Source organism: Berkeleyomyces rouxiae, assembly GCF_048999995.1.
Source record: "Berkeleyomyces rouxiae strain 22BRR77 chromosome Unknown BrBRR77_ptg000008l, whole genome shotgun sequence".
Lineage (NCBI taxonomy): Eukaryota > Fungi > Ascomycota > Sordariomycetes > Microascales > Ceratocystidaceae > Berkeleyomyces > Berkeleyomyces rouxiae.
Genome location: NW_027396498.1, coordinates 608426 through 629126, shown reverse-complemented (window position 1 = coordinate 629126; position 20701 = coordinate 608426). Strand labels below are relative to the sequence as shown.

The window sequence follows — 20701 nt, the reverse complement described above, 5'->3', positions numbered from 1 at the left end:
AAGAGAGAAAAAAAAAAGAATCAGCTGTTCATTTCAACATCATCATTGCCTGATGACTTGACTTCTGATCCTTTGTTGTCGGTTCGCAGGCCAACAGCAGCCTCGGCTTCCCGTTGACTGTAAGCCTCTTCGCCTAGGGCTTTGACTCTGTTTGTGAAAAGGATTGAATTAGTTAGAGTCTCGCAGTCTTCAAAAGAAAACACCGGTGGCGTTCACAAACCTTCTCTTGTGAGGCTTGCCTTTGCGATGAGCAATCAAGCTAAACTCGGTCTCGAACCATTTTGCGCACTCAAGGCAGTAATGACGGCCCAGGCCGGGCAGGTCTTCGGACGCCTTGAGCGATTTGAACTGTTCAAGATGCTTGGGAGAAAGCAAGTCGGCCTTGATCTGGTCCAGATCTCTAAAAACGAGGGTCGGCGCCGTTTAGTATGTAACATTGAGTGGAAGCGATGCTCGAAATCACCTACCTGGTCTTTCTCCGAGTCTTCGTGATAGTGCGCTTAGCAAATGTGCCGCCCATTTTGTCAATGTCTTGTGCTTTCTTGTGCTGTTTTGGACCTCCAAAATGATGGATGCTCTTCCACTTGAATTAATTTTCTTTTGCAAAAATCCGTCTCTACGACATGTACTTCTGGATAAGAGAAAATTTAGGTGGGGATCTCGGTAGCGATAGGCCCGGCTGATCTTCGGTTGAAAAGCCGATAAGGTTAAGCTAGTGATGGGCATGGGCTGGATTTCTTCTTTTTGGATTGAGAGATCCAGAGCCTTGACGCCGAAAGGTCAAGCTACGATCTTTGGTCATCACTTTCTTTTCTTCTCGTCTCCCGCAAACCATCACTTTCCGACGCCTAGCGCAATACCACGAGTAGCCCGACTGCATTTCTCGCATCTCTCGACATTGTATACCTGGAAATACCAGTGCGACAATCCAACACGCCGTTAACTTGGCAAGCCACCAACTACCAACCACAAACCATGTCGACGACTGCTGAGCGCATGGCGGCGCTCAAGGCGCGCGTTGCTGCTGCTGTCGGGAACAGCAAGGGCGGTCTCTCCGTCAGCCTGCACCCAGCGCTTGAGGATCTGAATTCAAAGCCTACGCCCGTCAAGTCTGCCAATTCGGGAAAGCCCATGCCCAACAAATATCTAGACCCTACGCCGCCCGAGCAGCAAGGCGTGCGAGCGCGGGAGCCCAGGAAGCTCGAGTTCAACCCAAAGGGCAAATACATTCGTACGTAACATGCGCCGTTCTCCATGTTTCCTTGCCCCGAGCCTAACCACTAACAACTGCATGTGTAGAACAAGCAAATGCGATCAGACGACAAGCGGCCCTCGAACAAATCAAGAAGCGCGTTGCAGAACAGGCGCGCAAAGCCGGACTAGACGAGGTGCCCAGCGACAAGAGCTTTGTGGTGGAGGAACCCCCGGCCGTCGAGTGGTTTGACCAAGGATATCTTGTAGAGGGCAAGACGTATGCCGACCTTGACGACATCAGCTGTTTACGACTTGACGGCGAAAACTCAATCGTAACCGACCTAATACAACATCCTGTACCCCTGGAGCCCCCCCAGGACGGTCTAATACCCCAAGCGAAACCAATGTTCATGACTCGCAAAGAACAGAAGAAGCTGCGACGACAGAAGCGCATGGCAGACCTCAAGGAGAACCAGGCCAAGATTCGTCTTGGCTTGATGCCAGCCCCGGAACCTAAAGTCAAAAAGTCCAATCTCATGCGCGTTTTGGGAGAGGAAGCTGTCCAAGATCCGACAGCAGTCGAGGAGCGTGTCAACCGGCAAATTTCCGAGCGCCACTCGATACACGTCAACACAAATGCAGAAAGACAGCTTACCAAGGAGCAGCGCCACGAGAAACTGGTGGCCAACCAGGAAAAGGACCTTTCCAAGGGCGTGCACATGCTGGTGTTCAAGATTGGCAACCTGGCCAGCGGGCAGCACCGCTTCAAAATCTGGAAAAATGCCGAGCAGCTGGCGCTCACGGGCATCTGCCTCGTGCACCCGCGCACAAACTTGGTCATTGTCGAGGGCGGCCAGTACAGCACCAACAAGTACAAGAAGCTCATGATGAGCCGCATCGACTGGACGCAGAGTGCGCCGCCGTCGGCCGTGTCCGCCAATCCCAACAATACCCGCGACTGGATGGCTAGCGATGCGAGCGCCATGGCCACCAACACCATTACCCTTCTCTTTGAGGGAGAGTCGAAGAACAGAGCGTTCAAGAAATGGTCAAGTAAGATCTGCGACACGGATAAGGAAGCATTTGACTTTTTATCTCGCGTCAAGCTGGAGAGTTTCTGGGTCCAGGCCCGGCAGTCATGAGGATTGTCTAGACGGATGGTGATGAATACATTGACCAGTAGTTAGTTTTCCATGTAACCAATGCAAGTACAGTTGGCCACCAATCACATGTAAAACGGTCAGTGCTGATTTGGATGCGATGGGATATTTCATAAAGTGGCGTTCAGACCAGATAGTGCGTGTTACACGTGACTGACAGCCGATGAAAATCATCACGGGCATTGTTACGTAAGCCGGAGCTCTGGAGACTTTCTCATGGCCATCTCGACCACAATGACACGCTAAAAAGTGGCATTTCATTTGCTTCTGGGCGAATTATTTGCCAGCAAACGTGAAGCTTGCCGATCTGCCAGTGTGTCTGTTTATTTTCGCCGTCCCTTTTTGGCCAAATCTGGCGTTTCCTCGCTTGTTTTTCTCTTGGCCTGTAACTTGACCTCCTTTTTTTATTTTCTTTTTTTTTGCTAGCTTCTGCTACTGTGGATCGTGCTGGGTGCTTGTTTTCTCTGGACAACAACACATCTTTTTTTTTTTCGGGGACTCACCACGCGCCTCGTCTTTGCTTCTGCTCCGAAACGCCAGCCCTCGAGTCCGTAACCATGGAAATCAGCGAGGTGCAAGCTCTCCTCGAAACGGTGCGGGCCAAGGCCTCGCTTGTCTTTCAAAAGATTCCCGGCTCGGCTGTCCTCATCCGCTACATCAAGTCCAGCTACCAAGATGACCCGGTCCGGTCTGCGCTGGAATTGGTGCTCGTCGTGTTTGTTATTCGCTACATGATGGCCTCGTCTTACTCGACGCAGCAAAAGAATCACGTCAAGCTCACCGATGCCGAGATCGACGAGCTCGTCGACGACTGGACGCCCGAGCCTCTGGTTGCCGCCCAGTCGGACCTGGACAGGCGTGTCGCCGAGACGGCGCCCGTGATTGCTGGGTTTGTCAAGCCCCCATGCGCCCCGACGCCCGACGCGAGACCCGAGTACTAACGTGTTTGCACTCCAGACCCAGCGGCCCCAAATCGAAGCTCACCAGCGGCAAGCCCGTCACCAACCTCGGATCATACAACTTCTACAACCTCAACGCGAACGAGACGATCAAGGAAAAGGCCATCCAAGTCCTGCGCTCGTATGGCGTTGGTCCCTGCGGTCCGCCTCAGTTCTACGGCACCCAGGACGTCCACGTCAAGACCGAGGCCGACATTGCCGCCTACATTGGCACCGAAGCCTCCATTCTCTACGCCCAGGCCTTCTCAACCATCTCCAGTGTCATCCCGGCTTTCTGCAAGCGCGGCGACATTATTGTCGCTGACAGCGCCGTCAACTACTCGATCCGTCGTGGCCTCCAGATTTCCCGCTCAAATATTCGCTGGTTCAAGCACGGTGACATGGACGATCTCGAAAAGGTCATGAAGCAGGTTGTTAAGGAACAAGCCAGACGCAAGCCTACTCGTCGTTTTATCGTCACCGAGGGTCTGTTTGAGACGACGGGCGACTGCGCATTTCTCCCCAAGCTGGTAAGCTCTCTCGCTAAATGATCACGTGTTTGCAGAAGCTCCGTTACTGACCGCCGGCCGTTTTCGCTCCAGATCGAATTGAAGTTGAAGTACAAGTTCCGCATCATCCTTGACGAGACATGGTCTTTCGGTGTCTTAGGAAAGACTGGTCGTGGTCTCACCGAAGCTCAGAACGTTGATCCCACCCAGGTGGACATGATTATTGGCTCCCTCGCTGGTCCCCTTTGTGCCGGCGGTGGCTTCTGTGCCGGTACAAAGACGGTTGTTGACCATCAGCGCATCACAGCCGCCTCGTATACGTTTTCTGCTGCACTTCCTGCTATGCTTGCGGTGACGGCGAGCGAAAGCATCATGGAAATCAAGACCAACCCAGACCTCATCAAAGAATGCCGCAGCAACATCAAGACAATCCGCAGCCAAATCGAGGCACGCAATGACTACGTCGTGTGCACGAGCGATATTGAGAACCCTGTTATCCTGATAACCATCAACCCCAAGATTGTCGAGAACCGCCATTTTTCCGAGGAGGACCAGGAGTATTTGCTCCAAGAAGTTGTCGAAGAGGTATGTCCAAACGCGCCAGAGTATCGCCATGGCCAATCATCCAACTAACCGCAATATAGTGCCTTGCCAACGGCGTTCTCGTGACGCGCCTCCGCCGTATGCCGGGCTGGACTCACATCGAGGCCAAGACGTTTACTTGGGACGTGCAACCCGCTCTCAAGGTCTGCGTCACCATCGGGCTCGATAAGAAAGAGCTTGAGGCGGCGGGACAGGTCATTCAGACGGCCATTTCCAAGGTCATGCAGAGGGATTCCCTCAAGCCGTGACTGTCGTAGAAGCAATGCCGCTCGAGTTGTTTCTTACCTCTGTTCTCTTTTATTCTTATTTTCTTAGTAATAGACTTGGCGTCTGGTGATATGGACTGCGTTGTCTATGATGCATAATTGTATAAAATGTTGATTTTCTGTGTATCAAAGACTGCTCTGGTGGTAATTGAACTTTGCCGCATGTTTCTTGTGAGGAGAAGTTCTCAGGGCTCTGGGCTCGAGATATTTCACTGCGGATGGCATGAGTTAACTGCACGAACCAGATAGACATGTGATTCTCAACGACGCCATGTCCAAGGTTTTTTCAGACCTGCCTCATATTCTCCTTGCAGATATGTGAAAACTACTAGTTGACCGGTGATTCTTTTGCTTTCCATCGTGTTCCTTGTGATTTGTACCAGCTCAATATCAATACATTCACAACGCTCTCCTGACATCCTCGCCAGTCTTGCTCACATGACGGTGGCTCAACTCCTAGCACATTGTGTGGTCTGTAAGGAGTTGACACTCCTAGAACAGACCAGTTTCAACAAGGGGGGATTTCTCTGTGTTCTATACAATGGCAGACATGCCGGAATACCTCCGGTGCATTTGTAGTGTAGTGACCTGAAGTTGGAATGTGGAAACCAAGGAGGCGATGTGTGTGTTTAACTAGGGTTATCTAGATACAAGGGTTACCGCGATATCGGGCCTTAGGTGTTCGTGTTGTCAGTTTGACAGCCAGCACTGTTCGTGCCTGGATTCAAGTGACCAAAACAGCTAGACGATCGGCTGCTCCCTGCTCCGCCCTGCCATGGCCATTGTTACACGCGGCCATTGTCTGTAGCTTGGGCCCGGGGGGAGCCAGAGGTTGACAACGGGCAACGGGCTATGAAAGCAAAATTGGACGACAGCGCCGGCGGCGGCCCAACGGCGGCGTTCGATTGGTCACCGCTAGTTCGCAGACGCTGCAAAAGGGATTGCTGCGAATCCTGTGGCCGTCGCCCCGAAGGCTGGAGAAGCCCATTTGCCCCCCTTGCCATGCCATGTACCGAAGCGAGTGTGCACAGGGCAAGGGCATCCATCAAGCTACTAGTTAGCTAGCCAAGTTGGCAGGGCCGACAGATATCAGCGGCGGCGACTGAGACATTGGAGCTGCGAGCTTAATTTAATGGGTGATGGGTGTGGTTGGGTGGGGAGAAAAGAGGAGGGCAGAGTAGAGTTACGTCAATTGGCGCTGTAGTTGGAATTATCTCGACTTAGTCATCTCGAGATTCTGTGACACATCAACACCTGCTCGTAAGAGTCATTGCCCAGCGACAAAAATTCTATCTCCGATTGCCAGCAGCTCTCCGATAAGATAAACAGATACACACCAAGGGCGAAAGAGCCAATATCGGTGCCCAAGCTCATTCATTGGCTGCTCGCGGGTCTGACAATCCTAGCTACCCCGCCACTAGCCCAATCGGGACATTCGACTCACAAGTCACAGTCATACACACCAGTCATCGTTGGTGTGCTAGGCAGGTACGGCTTGAGTCCAGAGGGCAATTGCATAGTATAGTTGCATTACAGCGGAAGACGAAGAGCGCTCGCTCTGAAGCGTGAACCATGGCCAGGGAGAAAAGGCAATTGCCATACATATAATAGGAGCGGCCCGTAGACTTCTTTCCTCTTGCTTTTTCTTCTCTACATCATCATATTCTCCATCTTCATCTTCCTTTCCACTTAGCTTTCCCAACAGTGTCTTTTGGGATATTCTACTATCAATCGTTTTCAATTCACCCGTAATCTTTCTCTCACACTTCACAATGGCTCCCAAGGGAAAGGTTTGCCTGGCGTACTCCGGTGGTCTTGACACCTCGTGCATCCTCAAGTGGCTGCTCGAGGAGGGCTACGAGGTTGTGTGCTTCCTTGCCAATGTCGGCCAGGTGAGTCGAGTCTTTCTTTCTTTGCCCCAAGTGCTCCCGCCCCTCGAATGAGCAATGCTGACCAGAAATTCGAACTTGCAGGAGGAGGACTGGGACCAGGTCCGCCAGAAGGCCGCCCTCCTGGGCGCCTCCAAGATGATCATTACTGACCTGCGCCGCGAATTCGTCGACGAGCTTTGCTTCCGCGCTGTCCAGTGCAATGCCCAGTACGAGGGCCGATACCTGCTGGGCACCAGCTTGGCCCGCCCTGTCATTGCCCGTGCCCAGATGAAGGTTGCCGCCGACGAGGGCTGCGACTTTGTCTCCCACGGTTGCACTGGCAAGGGTAACGACCAGGTCCGCTTCGAGCTGGCCTTCCTGACCATTGACCCCAAGATCAAGATCATTGCTCCCTGGAGAATGCCCGAATTCTTCCAGCGCTTCCAGGGCCGTGCTGATCTCCTCGACTACGCCGCTTCCACCGGCATCCCCGTCACTTCTACCAAGGCTAAGCCCTACTCCATGGACGACAACCTGGCACACTGCAGCTACGAGAGCGGCCAGCTTGAGGACCCCTCGCAGCCTCCCCCCGTCGACATGTGGACCCGGTATGTTGGGAAAACAAAACTGCTGCTTGTGTGGATACCGATTTACTAACGAAATCGACCATAGCACTGACGACCCCCTCACTGCCCCCAACACCCCCGAGGACATCCAGATCTTCTTCGAGAAGGGCCTCCCCGTTAAGCTGGTTGCTGGTGACAAGACCATTACTGACAGCCTCGACCTCTTCCTGGAGCTGAACGCCATTGGCAAGAAGCACGGTATTGGTCGTATCGACATTGTCGAGAACCGCTACGTCGGCATCAAGTCCCGTGGCTGCTACGACTCCCCCGCCATGACCATCCTTCGCCAGGCCCACCTAGACATTGAGGGTCTCGTCATGGACGGCAAGGTCCGCTCTCTGCGTGACCAGTTTGTCACCCACGCCTGGTCTGAGATTCTGTACAACGGTCTGTACTTCTCGCCCGAGCGTGAGTTTGTTGAGAACTCCCTGATCTTCTCCCAGAAGCGTGTGGTAAGTAGCGACAGGCATGCCCCTTTCTACAAACGCGAACTAGTAACACATGCTAACGACAAATCTAGAACGGCGAGGTCCGTCTCCGCTGCTACAAGGGTAACGCCTACATCCTGGGCCGCTCTTCGGAAACCGAGAAGCTGTACTCCGAGGAGGAGTCCTCCATGGACAGCCTGGTCGACTTCAGCCCCGTCGACACCTCGGGCTTCATCAACATCAACGCTATCCGTCTAAAGAAGTACGGTGCCCAGAAGCTGGAGGAGGCCCAGGCCAACTAAGGCCGCTCGCTGCCTGAATTTTGAGTCAACAAAAGTTGTTCTTTTCAAGGCTTTTTTGTACAAGAGATTTTCTAGATTCCTTTCTATAGCCTGGTGTAACTTTACTTGTTTTAGATTGTTTTATTTGAAGCCTACTTAATTCTTTTTTAAAACATAGGAGTCATGATACTGTATGACCATGATCTGTGAAGCAAAGTGATACTTGGGGAGGCTTTTCTTTTTCCGACATTAGCAGTTATTTCGGCACTGGCTGCCCAAAACTACACAAAGAAATTTGTGTGGAAACGGTGATGGGCCCCCAAAAACTGCAGCTATAATGACCAGGATATCAAATGTTGACGACAGCGGGACAACACACAATACGACCTTGACGACTACCCCGCAACCAACCCCGCGTGTTCAGCATGGTGTTTGGGCGATATTCTCTCTAGCGAACGATACCCTCGAAAAACACAGGCTGCGAATCCAACACTGGTGATGTTGGACAGCCTGGGGATATACCTGCTATCTTGAGAACACCCAAAGTCCACAGCGGGACAGCGGGCTGGACCAAGCGAACAGCCAATCGGCTGCACTTGCACTGTCTGGGAGATAGAACCAGCCCATTACGCTGCTAGAGATGAAGTGGGTGGGCAAGGCTAGGCCTTGACGCTCGCGACGTTTTGTTACATCCAAAGCATGGTATTTCTACTACGAGGTTGAGGTAGTTATTTCTCAGGCCGTTGCAGCTTGGATGGCTTTGCGATGCCATGGGTGGGTATAAATAGAGGCTCACTTTACTGTCTTTCACTTGGTTGAACTCAGTCTCTCTCGTCTCTATCTTCCAGCTTCACAAGCACATTTCACTTGTATCTTACATACGCTCGGGGGCTCTCCAAGCCCTATTCCACCTCGTTGCCTCCTCACGTTTTTGATCATGCTGTTTGCCCTATCCTAAGTCCTCCCTGCCCCCCCTTCTGGTCTCTTTTATTCCGTAGGGACGCCCTGGCGCACCGGTTCTAGCCCTGCGACCTGCCCCGGGATTCGATCCGACGCTTGGGGAGAAAACGCTCCGCGACCGACAGGCGATGACTCGCGAACCGATCCAGCCAGGCCCTGAATCATGCCGACTTTAGTCCCCCTGCCCGCCTTGTCAAGCACCATAGGCAGTCGTGCGGGTTCGCTCGCCTGACTGAGATGGCTACGGCCATGATGGAGCCGGCGCAGCGGGGGGAGAGGACCAGCTGCTCGTGCCATTTTTGGCTGAGGAGCTGGAACCTATGTGCTTCCATCATCTTCATATGAGTTTTGGTGGTCTTTATGGCGGCGGGCCACCATGCGGAATAGGGACTATCAATCGCCAAAGCCCAGCCCTCTCACCACTCAGCCACATGAGGCCAGTTCTTGGGTCTCTACATAGATTCGGTAGCTACCGAAGAAAACAACGGCTTAGGAATTAGCTAGACTGGTCGACAGGAGACAACTTTTACAGAAGGGGAGCGAGGAGACAACGAGTGCGAAAGCAACGAGGTAGAAGATAGAGAGGAATACACGAGCGTATGTAAGAATGTGTTAGCGGGTGTAGGTTGCAAGTGAAAATGTTTCCAAGTCTGCAAGAGAGTACGAGTTCTCGCAATACATAGCTGGGTAGTTGGGGGCAGCGGTTCGTGGGTGGCTGATTGCTACTCCAGTGTTAGTCGAAGAACTAGACTGTGAGTCTTGGCCCGAAACAAGAACTCATTCAACACTGTAGAAATTTGCTTGTTACATGGGCGAGCACAAAGCGACATTGTTATCTTCAGGATTCTGTCGGCCGAGTTATTTGTTGCACACAACTAGACAATGTTGGTGTAACAGCAACGATCAAGACCCAATAGAGCCAGCCGAAGTCCAAGTATCAAGCCAGAACTGAAAGCCATGGCCGTGAGCTGTGGCACAAATCTCGAAGAGAGAAAGAGTAAATAAGACGCGTCACATAGGGAAGGGATTGTGCCAATTGTTAAAGGCATCCAAGTATACACCCGAGCCGAAGCTGTAGCAGTGGGATGATTGCTGGCTGGCTGGATATATCAAAGTCAACGCCTGCTAGAGGCGCCAAGGCAACGTCGTAGAAATTCAAGGAGGAGCGAGTCCGTCGAGTGAACGTGCTTTGCGAAAATCAATCACAAAGAAAAAAGAATTATAGGGCGATTGACAGAGATAACAGCGTTGAAATTAGAGGTTAGGTCTACCCAAGACAAGGGTACCTATTCTGTCGTAGGGTACAAGCTAATGTCCCTTTAAATGCATACATGTGATTAGTGAATGACCCTCGTTATAAAAGGCACACATTAACCTTATATCGAGTCGCCTGCAAGCATGCAAATGCCCCCGATATCAGCATTCACTTATCCGTTTATGCAATACTGTGGCGGCCCACTGTTTTGGTCTTTCTTGTAGGTGACACATTTCGCGCCCAAAACACCTCCTCATTATCGCCATGATTTCTAGTCGCTGCTTGAGAGATGCTGAACCTGATGCAACATCGTCGTTGTTTTTGCGCTGCTGCATCGTTATCGGCCACTTGAGTTCCTTGCTTGATCTTATCTGCATTCTGTCGCCCGAGAGAACAATTTGCCGCCCACGCAATTAAGCATTTGGTGAGTAGCTGCAGAAGCTGGGACTTCATATGATAGATGACTAACGTCAACGCTGGAAACAGATTCTGCCTCTAAGATACGATTTATTGCCCGTCCATCTATTTCTCGAATCTCTCTAAAATGGTTGCAGTGCTAAGCTGCCACCAAACCGGTTGCACACGACGCGCCCATACCTGATAGTTGACTGCGTTGGATTATCTTTCCCTTGCAACCCACGAGGCGGATTGCACGCTTTGTAGAGACATGCGCGACGCGACTTTACTACCTGAGTGTCGTTCGCCGGCACTTGACTTTGTGTCCCATCGCTTGCTCTAGCTGTCCTCAAAGGCTCCCCGAGCAGCTAATAAATACGAAGCAGCTGGTTCCCGAGGTCAACAGCACTTGCGCGAACCTTGCCATTTGCTGCCAGGCTACGGTACCAATCAACCATGATGGACTGCAGGCATCGTTCCTCTATTGAAGATAACGACCGCTTTTCTAAGCGGATGCACTCAGCCGTTATTGACCACTCGTGGCTACATCAGATCAAGCTGAACATGCTTACGCAGATTATTCCTAGAGGCGTGGCTAGCTAAAGGCTAGACTACAAGACAAGGCGAGAATCAGCCAAGGATTAGCCCTGCCTTTTCCTCCACGGGAGTTCTTCTAGCGAACTCATATCCAAATAGCGGACCTACTATGTCATCTACACTGTCGTACGCTTGCTGTGCTCATTCGTGTACACAGGCATCCCTCTTTGCTTTATTCCATATTATACCAACAAATTATGACCCTTCGCTGGTACCGTTCTTTGACTTTGAAGTACCCCGTCAGAAACATGGACACCCACTCCACTGTTAAATGATGATTGTATTGCAATGAGAAGAGCACAGTGGGACTTGTTTGGCACAGGCCATCAATCTCCATTGCATTGAACCATAGGTGTAAGTCACAACGCACAACATTGCCACTAAAACAATAGCTCTGTGCTGTCACAGGAAGAGAAACATAAATGGAAAGGCCAAAGCAGCAAATAACAACTTGATGAATCACTGGCTAACTCATAACTCAGTGAAATAGGAATTCGTCTTGGTATTACAGAAGCTAGAATATTGGTACTTTGACGTTCACCTCGCTTCAACAAAACCGATCGAACTTTCACTACCTCCACGCAGGCCATCAACCAACAGAATAGGGGAATCATTGAATATGCCAGATTTCAGTGCCATGTTCCGGTAGCTTATCAGAGACGAGATCCGTCCTGTCGATGTGAACAAGGTACCTGCGGCGAACTTCGCAGAAGACAGGCCTCCAATGGCCGTTCTGATCAGATATCTGGACGAACGGACATGCAACATGCGAGTTTCTCCTTGCACAATCTTGATATTTAACACTGGGCAAACTGCAAATCGACGCAACCCAAATCCTACCGACGTCATATCAGACCAGACTGGCAAAGGCGTACTGCTAACAATGCTACAAATGCAATGCTGTTACGTCCGCCTTGGCTGGTCGAATGGTCTACCGATCTATGGATCGAGACAGGACCAGGACTTGCCCTCGCTAGCTACATACACAACGTCACACCGACACCGCTACACTATTGCTGTCTTATCGATGCATGCGTGCTTGGGGATGTCGAGGACTCATGTCCTTTTCTTCCTGGTAGACTTGTTGGGCTGCAGGTCTATGATATAGCATAGGCCGGGGTGAGCCAGTCGGACATACGCTACGGCCCATTGCTGATTATATTGTTGGATTGCCCGTTTTTGCCACCTTCGTATGGGCTCATCGTCTGAATGATTCTGACTCGGACACAACTTCCAATGACATGAATTCCCGAGACGCCCAGATGACTGGCTTCGGCAAGAGCTTCGTTGCTACACCTACAAGATCTACAACCACCATCTTCTAACAACAACAGGGAAGGTACAACCACTCTAACTCGTACTTGTATCCCACGTTCTGAGTCCATCATGAAGGAAGATGGGCGTTCGAGAAGGAGAAGAGCGACGATGGCCACGTCTTTCAAGTGTCCCACCTATAATGCAAGTCGCAGAATACGATGACTGGCCGCACAATATGAGAATCTCTCATCTGCAACGAATCTTGCCAACTGCAAATGGGCGCCATGTGCGGAGTGGGTTTCCAAGGACGTGATCCGACATCAAAACGCTAATGGGAACTGCCTCCGTTGTGGAACTAGCGCTCATAAACTTCCAGCCTGTCCTGTCCAACTGGCAGCCACCCAGCAAGGCAAACAGTCATTGCTAGCCAGGCCAAAGTGTACGAAACGAACCGCTACTTCTGGATAACGACCAAGACGTTGATGAAGCCGCACCGGAGTTGGTGTTAAACTAGTTGCCTCTGACCAAAGTCGTAGTCGGGTCTGAGAAAGAATCCGTGCTCCCTCCGCGTGTTTGGTAAAGACGGCACCTTAATATCCAGAATAAACGCCCCGATGGCCTGCCAAGTGCCCGGTCAACTTACAAAGCCACGTGCTCCCTTGAGATGGCAGGGAGAGATTGACCAAGCGCGAGGAAGATAGATCTGCTCTTCCCGTGCTCCGTTAATTTAGCCTTCAACGAGCCATTGGTACCAAAGAAAGGTATTCACCGTATTCCCGTTGCCAAAAGACGGCTAAAAATGAGAGAAACCTATAAACAAACACGGATGATTTACGAGGCACCAGATTGTGACCTCAACATCGATAGAAGAACAAATAGATTACATTATTACGGGGTCCTGGATTTGGCTCTGGGCATCACGCTTGGAATAATACTCGACAAAACACGACAAAAACATGGCCAAATCGACCGAAAACCCTACCAAAACGACTCTGAGCAACAGCTCAATTGATTCAAAGACGAATTCGAGCAGTGCATCGAACAAAATCGACAAGAAACCGACCGCGCGCGATGAAACGCGCCGCACGACGCGCCTGGGGCTGAGTTTCGCCCAGATGGCGAGCCAAGAACCGCGTTCCGACGATGACGAGCTGCTGCGTTCACCGTCGCAGCATGCGCCCGTCACCTTATCGATGAAAGTCGATGCAGGTGTTGAAGATGCGCCGGTTGTCGAGATTCCCTCGACACCCGACTCGTGCGACTCGGACGCGACAACGCCGACGCCCAAGGCACTGGATGGGAACCCGTTCGTGTTCAGCCAGGCTCAGCGCGACGACAACGACAACACCAACAACCAACACGATGAAGGCGAAGACGGAGAAATAACTGCCCAGACGATTCCGGCGAAGCGCGCCCGTGAGATTGCTCTCATGATGGAGCGCAAGCGCCGCCGCGACGAGCAGAACGCCGCCATCATGAACGTGGTCTTCCTTGTCCTGGAACGCCTCAAGGAGTCAGCTTCCGAGGCCCAGCTGATGCGCATCCTGCGCCAGTTTGGCAACGAGTGCGGGCTCGTCGTAATGTCGCGCCACGACCACAAGACGCTGGTTGAGATGGAAGTCTCGAAGGCTGCCCGCCCCAAGCCAGCACACGAGGCTGCAGCCGTGGCTGCGTACAGCGAGGCTGCGACGCAGACACCTGAGGTGCCAGCCGCGCCTTCTGTCCTGGGCAGTGAGCCCTGTGCCAGCAAAAAAAACGCCACCCCTGCGCCTAAGGCCAATAAGCGCAGACGCCGCGGCAAAAAGGCCAAAAAAAATGCTGCGACCGCCGCAACCGCCGCAACCGCCGCCACTGACCAGGCTGATGCTATGGTCATCGACACCGCTGGCGACCAGTCCAGCACACACGACATCATTACCTCGACCACCACCTCGACCGCCACTACTACTACCGATGACGCCGCCTCGCCTCCCGCCCCGGACACGGCTATGGCTGATGCCGACGTGCCCACTGAGTCCCCCGACACGTGGACCGTAGTCGCCAAGCGCGCGCCGAAGAAGGCTGCCGACAAAACCACGACCCCCGCCCCCAACACGACCACCACCACGACCACCACGACTGCCCCTCGCGAGAAAACGGTCGTCGTCATTGTCACCACACCCGAGTCGAGAGCCAGCGCGCTGCCCCAGCGACGCGTGCGCGACGCGGTGAACCGCCTTCTTGGCAAGACTGCAGTGTCTGCGGTCCAGCGCACCAAGGCGGGCAACATCTTGCTGCACGCTGTGGACAGTGAGGCCGTCAAATTGATGACCTCCAATCTGCAGCGCGTGGTCAAGGAGCTGTCCTGCTTTGGCGCCTGCGAGTTCACGCGCGCCACATCTCCCGGCTCCAGAACACACAAGTCGTCAAAGCTCTGCTTTGTCATCCACGGTGTGCCGATTGAAGACGGTTTCGACAGTCTCAAGGAGCTGCCCAAGGACATGGCGGACTTCAACGGCGTCAAGATCTTTGACTCGCTGCGCTGGCTTGTGGTCTTTGCCAAGGGTAAGCAGGCTGGCTCGGTGGTCGTCGAGGCCCTGACTCAGGCTGACTACGACAAGTGTGTCGGCAAAAACGTCAAAGTCGGCGGCGCTATTGTCCCAGCAGTGCCCTACGTCGACCGCAAATCCACGACAGACGGCCCCCCTCGTCTATGAAAGAGGGCCCTACGGCCGGCCAACATCTACGCATCCTTCAGTAAAACGTGCACAAAATGAAGGTTGTTCACAAGACAATACTCGAGGCTGCTACGACCGGAAAGGCGGACATTGCCTGCATCCAGGAGCCTTAAACCATAAAACTGAAAGCTGGGTATAGAACGTACATGTCGTCAGGCTTTGCGCTCGTTGCGCCTTTCAACTTAGCCATAACCACAAGACTCCCTTGTACTGAGTGAACCTTAGTGAACTCGTCACATATTATCCTTGTGATCTTTCCCTTACCATTAGATAGTTCTTTCTGTTCTTCAACCTTTCAATCACATTCGATACTTCAGCTCACTCTGAATTTTCTTCTGAAGTGGCTTGTCGCCTTGTCCTTGTATTGGATTCTCAGTTGCGACGACCCCCTCTCCTTTAGATATACTTATTCTTACACTTATGCCATACTCTACCGTGTCTCTTGAATTATATACTCTGAACTCATTCTATTCTGTCCTACCATATTACACTCTTCAATTTCTACCCGTTTGACCTTGGAGTATATATTTTGGTTATCTTTTTGCCTTCCTTCACCCCTCCTAGAGTCGGGACCCTCAACTGACTCTACGACCCGAGAGGGACGCCCTAACACGGCGGGCAATGCAATCAACTCTGCCACGACTGACGGCGAGGCAGACCAGTCAACTCAATAACCCGTGAGTGAGATGGCAAGTCCCGGTGCGCCTGAAGCGCGCATGCTTCCCACCATTGCTCCCGGAGAGGAACCTTCGGGCTCGTTCGCCATTTGGGCACAGACACTATTCGCCCAGGTCGCCGAGCAAACTGAAAAGGCTGAACAACGGCAACAGAAGGCTCTGGAGAGAGCTGACCAACGCCAAAAAGAAGCACTAGACCAGATGGCAAAGACCTTCCGAGACAGCCAAGAAGCCGCCTGGAAGCACAAAATTCCCAAGGCGCCTGCCTACAGCGTTCAGAAGCTCAAATTGGACGCAGCCATCGGCGAAGTAGAGCACTGGCTGGTAGGCATCCAGGAAGTCAACGCGGCCATGGCGCCAGACCAGCCAGACCGGTTCTACGTCGTCTGGGCCGTGGCCCCAATGCACACTACCCTGCAGAACAGCTGGCGTGGTCACAGCAAGGCCAAGGGGCTCGTGAACCCCACTTTCAAACAGCTCGCGTCCTTTCTGAGGAAAGAACATGCCAGTCCTCGGCAGAGAATCAAGGAAACCATCGACGCGCTAAAGGCATTGACCCCCAAAGAGGACGAGGACCCCCTGACTTTCCACACGGCCTATCAAAACTACGTCTCGTTGCTGGGCCCGACGTATGCACCGACCGGGAACTATGAGGTATACTGTTTTCTGAACCGCTTCCCCAACTGGCTCCAACGGGAATTCATGAAGGTGGAGGACCATAAGATGGGCACAGTCGAGGAAGTGGCGTACACCCTGAGCTGACTGTGGGCCAAGGAGAGCCCACGACAAAGTTCAGGAGCGGACAGACACTCGAAAGGCTTGGAAGTCTGACACTGCTGAGGGCCCACGGTGCTACAGCTGCGGTCAGATTGGCCACCTGAAGAATGGCTGTCCCTCGAACAGAGAGAAGCGACGGACACCTGAGGAAGTCCGGACCCCCGTGTTCGAGAACAAGAGACCCAAAGTGCAACACTCCACTGTACTGAGAGCAGCAAACGTGTTCTCGAGCAATGCCGACTCGGATCTCGAATAGGGGCATAATCGGCTACGAAAGGTACGTATATACATCCCCATTTGTTCAAGGAGCCACATGTACCCAATGTGCCTTTCGCAAGTTAGTTATGCAATCGTACATACGACGTGGTCAGCCTTCTCATCTTGTACCCTTCCCCGCACGAAGACCTTTAGCTTTGATGGCTACAGTGATGATATCCTAACAACTGCTAACAATACAAGCAACATAGCAACAGCCCTGATGACTTCAAGCCATAATTATAACTCTATATTCCTGTCTCACGATGAACAACACAACAATGCCCATGTCAGCGCTGCAAATAAGCGGGCGCGGCCACCAGGGGGCCAAGTGTAAGGCTTTACGGTCTAAAGGAGAACACTTTTAGAACAGCAGAAATAAATTAAGAAACAGATAAGGAGAAAAGACTAATGTACAGGAAAACAGGCGGAAACAACACTATCTATATACACGCGGCAGAGGTATGACGCGTACCCTTGACAAAGGCGGTATGCACACGGGTTTGGCAGGCGGTGTGGACGGCGGTGTAAACGGCGGTGAGGGCGGAGCCTGAGCCTACCTCGATCCATAGATCGTTACACTCCCCGTCTCCGCCCGCGCCATCCGTGCCTTCCAGTTGAGAGCCCGACGCTCTCCCAATGTCCGCATTTTCTCCGCCACGCTCCATGACATTGAGAAAGCTCTCAAAGCCAAGATCTACACCGACCCCCGTGCCAACTGTCCCGAGTGGCTTCTTCCCGTCATCGACGCCTTCGATAGGAAGAAAGCTTCTGAGCTTCCCCCGAACCGCCCTGGCATTGATACAGAGATCCGCCTTAAACCAGGCTTGTCCCCGCCCTCGTGTCCTCTGTACTCAATGAGCCGAGAAGAACTGCTGCTCCTCCGGAAAACCCTCTACGACCTGCTGGACGCTGGCTTTATCCGAGCTAGTAGTGCTGAAGGCGGTGCCCCCGTCATCTTCGTGAAGAAACCTGGTGGTGGTCTTCGTTTTTGCGTAGACTACCGTGCCCTGAACAGCGTCACGGAGAAGGATGGTTACCCGTTACCACTGATCAACGACACCCTCCGTGATATTGCTGTTGCCAAGTACGTTTCCAAAGTTGACGTCATCTCTGCTTTCCATCGCCTCCGTCTTAAAGAAGGCAGTGAAGCCTACACGGCCTTCCGCACCCACCTCGGCGCGTATGAATGGCTGGTCACCCCTTTCGGCCTCACTGGTGCTCCTGCTGCGTTCCAACGTTTCATCAACCATGTTCTCTCCCGCTAGCTTGGAATATCCTGCTCTGCTTACCTCGATGATGTAGTGATTTACAGCTCTGACTCCCGCGAACACCACCGTGACCTTGTCCGTCAGATCATCCGCGCTCTTGGCGATGCTGGCCTGCAACTTGATTGGGACAAAAGTGAATTCGAATCCCCGTCCATCAAGTACCTCGGCTTCATTGTTGAACCCGGCTCCGGCATCCGTGCAGACCCTGACAAAGCCAAGGCTATCCAGGAATGGGAGGCTCCCACGTCTGTCCGCGGAGTCCGTAGTTTTCTTGGGTTTGCCAACTTCTACCGCTGTTTTGTCCCCGAATACTCCACCGTCGCTGCTCCCCTGACTCTGCTGACCAAGAAGGATCAACCCTTCAAGTGGGAAGACGAACAACTCCGTTCGTTTGAAGCTTTGAAGAAGGCCCTTGTCTCTGCCCCGCTCCTTGCCACCTTTGACCCTGACCTCCCCACCATCGTTGAAGCCGATGCTTCCGGCTGGGCCCTGGGAGGTTCCCTCAGACAGCAAGGTGCTGATTCTCTTTGGCGTCCTGTTGCTTACTTCTCGCGAAAGCTCAGCCCAGCGGAAGTCAACTATCCTATCCACGATAAGGAAATGTTGGCCATCCACTCCTGCCTCCGCGCTTGGCGCTCCTACCTCGCTGGCATCCCGTTCGAAGTACACACCGACCACCAGAACCTTTTGTACTTCCAGAAGCAAAGAACCCTGTCAGAACGCCAACGCCGCTGGGCCCATGAATTGTCCGAGTTCGACTTTCGGTTAATTCATCGACCCGGCGTTACTCAAGTGACCTCCGATGCCCTTTCCCGCCGCGACCAAGACCTGCCCCAAGACCTCTCCGATGAACGCCTCCAGTCCCGTGTCCACCAAGTTCTCCGCCCTGACGGGCCCGACTTCGTCATTGCCGCCGCTGTTTGGGCTAAAGAGCCTGACAAAGACCCCGAAGGAACCCTGACCCTCGACCACGCTGCCCTAGATGCCCCTTTTGCTGACCCGGAACTCCAGACCCTCTGGCACTCGGCACTTACCCATAACGAACGTTATTGGCAAGCGCGACAAGCTGTCCAAGAACAAGCCCGCTCGTTCCCCAACGAGTGGGGCCTTCCTTGGCAGATCAGCGAGTGTACCCTCGACTCCGCCACCCGTCTCCTCTGGCGTGACCGCCTGTGGATCCCGTACTACGAGCCCCTCCGCACTCGTATCATCCAGCAAGTCCACGACTCCACGCTCACCGGTCACCCTGGAGGATCAGCAACCCGTGATCTAGTCAGCCGCTCCTACGCTTGGCCTGGCCTCTCTGACGATGTCCGCCGCTTCGTTGGTAATTGCGACACTTGCGGTAAAAGCAAGATTTGGCGCGACCAGAAGCGTGGCCTCCTGAAGCCCCTGCCCGTCCCAGACCGTGCCTGGCAAGAACTCGCCATGGATTTCATCGTCGGTCTCCCTGAGTCCGAAGGCTGCACTACTATCTTAGGTATTACAGACCGGCTGTCAAAGAGTAAAATCTTGATACCGCTGAAATCGTATACTGCCTCTGACGTAGCCAGAGCCTTCATCACACACGTCTTTGCCCACCATGGTCTACCCCGCGCCATCACGTCCGACCGAGGTCCCCAGTTCACCGGTTTATTCTGGACAGAAGTCTGTCGCCAGCTCTCCATCACCCGCCGCCTCTCCACTGCGTTCCATCCCGAGACCGACGGCGCCCAAGAGCGCTCCAACCAGGAGATCGAGACCTACCTCCGTGCCTTCACTGTTTTCCTGCAAGACGACTGGGCTGCACTTCTCCCCCAAGCCCAGGTCGCCCTGAACAATCGCACCGCTACTGCCACTGGCCTTTCCCCTTTTTTCTTCACCCATGGTTACAACATTGACCCCCTTGACATGACTACCGACCACGAACCAGGCTCCACCGTTTCCCCCGCCACTGCCGGCCACAACTGGCTCGCCAAGCACCGCGACGCAACCGCGTTCGCCCAGGCCTCCATGGCATTCGCCCTTGAAACACAGGAACGACATGCCAACCGGGGACGCCAGGCAGCGGAAGCTTTCAAAGTCGGCGACCGAGTCTACCTGCGTCTGCGCAACGTGCGCACCATCCGCCCCTCGAAGACACTCGACTGGCTTGCCTTGCCCTACCGCGTTATCCAAGTCGTCGGTACGCACGCTGTCAAACTAGACACGCCCACCGGTATCCACCCCGTCTTCCACGTGAGTCTTGTCCGCCGCGCCCGTGATGACCCTCTGCCTTCCCAAGTCTTAGCCAACCCGGAACCACCTGCAATCGCGCCCGAAGAAGCCTCCGGCGATTTAGTGGCTGGCGAGTACCTTGTCGACGAGATCCTACAACACAAGGTCGTCGACAAACGTCACAAAGTGCTCGTCCAGTGGACTGGATGGGCAGAGCCAACATGGGAACCCTTGTCACACGTCCTAGACACAGCAGCGCTCGAGAGATACGAGCAGACCCACGAGTGCCCCTGGAAGTTGCCAGCAGTCCCCCGGAGGAGAGGGAGGAGGAGGCGATTGTAACGATCTATGGATCGAGGTAGGCTCAGGCTCCGCCCTCACCGCTGTTTACACCGCCGTCCACACCGCCTTGCACACCGCCGTTACTCACCGCCTGCCAAACCCGTGTGCACACCGTCGTTGTCAAG

The 20701-nt window shown here is 53.3% G+C and overlaps 7 protein-coding genes across 7 annotated transcripts; 6 read left to right on the top strand and 1 right to left on the bottom strand.

Moving 5' to 3' along the window:
* Positions 1–20: 20 nt before the first annotated feature.
* On the bottom strand, positions 21–520 carry BROUX77_006327 (uncharacterized protein; the record flags this gene model as incomplete). The annotated part of the gene is made up of 3 exons (XM_073751300.1): positions 21–147; positions 221–400; positions 468–520. 3 exons carry the CDS (start codon positions 518–520, stop codon positions 21–23), a joined length of 360 nt encoding a protein of 119 aa, XP_073603396.1.
* A 455-nt stretch (positions 521–975) lies between these two features.
* BROUX77_006326 (uncharacterized protein) lies at positions 976–2336 on the top strand (the record flags this gene model as incomplete). The annotated part of the gene is made up of 2 exons (XM_073751299.1): positions 976–1231; positions 1300–2336. 2 exons carry the CDS (start codon positions 976–978, stop codon positions 2334–2336), a joined length of 1293 nt encoding a protein of 430 aa, XP_073603395.1.
* Positions 2337–2911: 575 nt separating this feature from the next.
* Positions 2912–4652, top strand: BROUX77_006325 (uncharacterized protein; the record flags this gene model as incomplete). The annotated part of the gene is made up of 4 exons (XM_073751297.1): positions 2912–3243; positions 3312–3822; positions 3895–4386; positions 4446–4652. The coding sequence occupies 4 exons, from the start codon at positions 2912–2914 to the stop codon at positions 4650–4652; spliced, it is 1542 nt and encodes a 513-aa protein (XP_073603394.1).
* A 1790-nt stretch (positions 4653–6442) lies between these two features.
* BROUX77_006324 (uncharacterized protein) lies at positions 6443–7897 on the top strand (the record flags this gene model as incomplete). The annotated part of the gene is made up of 4 exons (XM_073751296.1): positions 6443–6562; positions 6644–7149; positions 7214–7619; positions 7688–7897. The coding sequence occupies 4 exons, from the start codon at positions 6443–6445 to the stop codon at positions 7895–7897; spliced, it is 1242 nt and encodes a 413-aa protein (XP_073603393.1).
* A 5400-nt stretch (positions 7898–13297) lies between these two features.
* BROUX77_006323 (uncharacterized protein) lies at positions 13298–15037 on the top strand (the record flags this gene model as incomplete). The annotated part of the gene is made up of 1 exon (XM_073751295.1): positions 13298–15037. One exon carries the CDS (start codon positions 13298–13300, stop codon positions 15035–15037), a length of 1740 nt encoding a protein of 579 aa, XP_073603392.1.
* Positions 15038–15774: 737 nt separating this feature from the next.
* Positions 15775–16497, top strand: BROUX77_006322 (uncharacterized protein; the record flags this gene model as incomplete). The annotated part of the gene is made up of 1 exon (XM_073751294.1): positions 15775–16497. The coding sequence occupies one exon, from the start codon at positions 15775–15777 to the stop codon at positions 16495–16497; it is 723 nt and encodes a 240-aa protein (XP_073603391.1).
* Positions 16498–16745: 248 nt separating this feature from the next.
* On the top strand, positions 16746–20576 carry BROUX77_006321 (uncharacterized protein; the record flags this gene model as incomplete). The annotated part of the gene is made up of 4 exons (XM_073751293.1): positions 16746–16789; positions 16972–17056; positions 17385–18006; positions 18073–20576. The coding sequence occupies 4 exons, from the start codon at positions 16746–16748 to the stop codon at positions 20574–20576; spliced, it is 3255 nt and encodes a 1084-aa protein (XP_073603390.1).
* Positions 20577–20701: the final 125 nt, after the last annotated feature.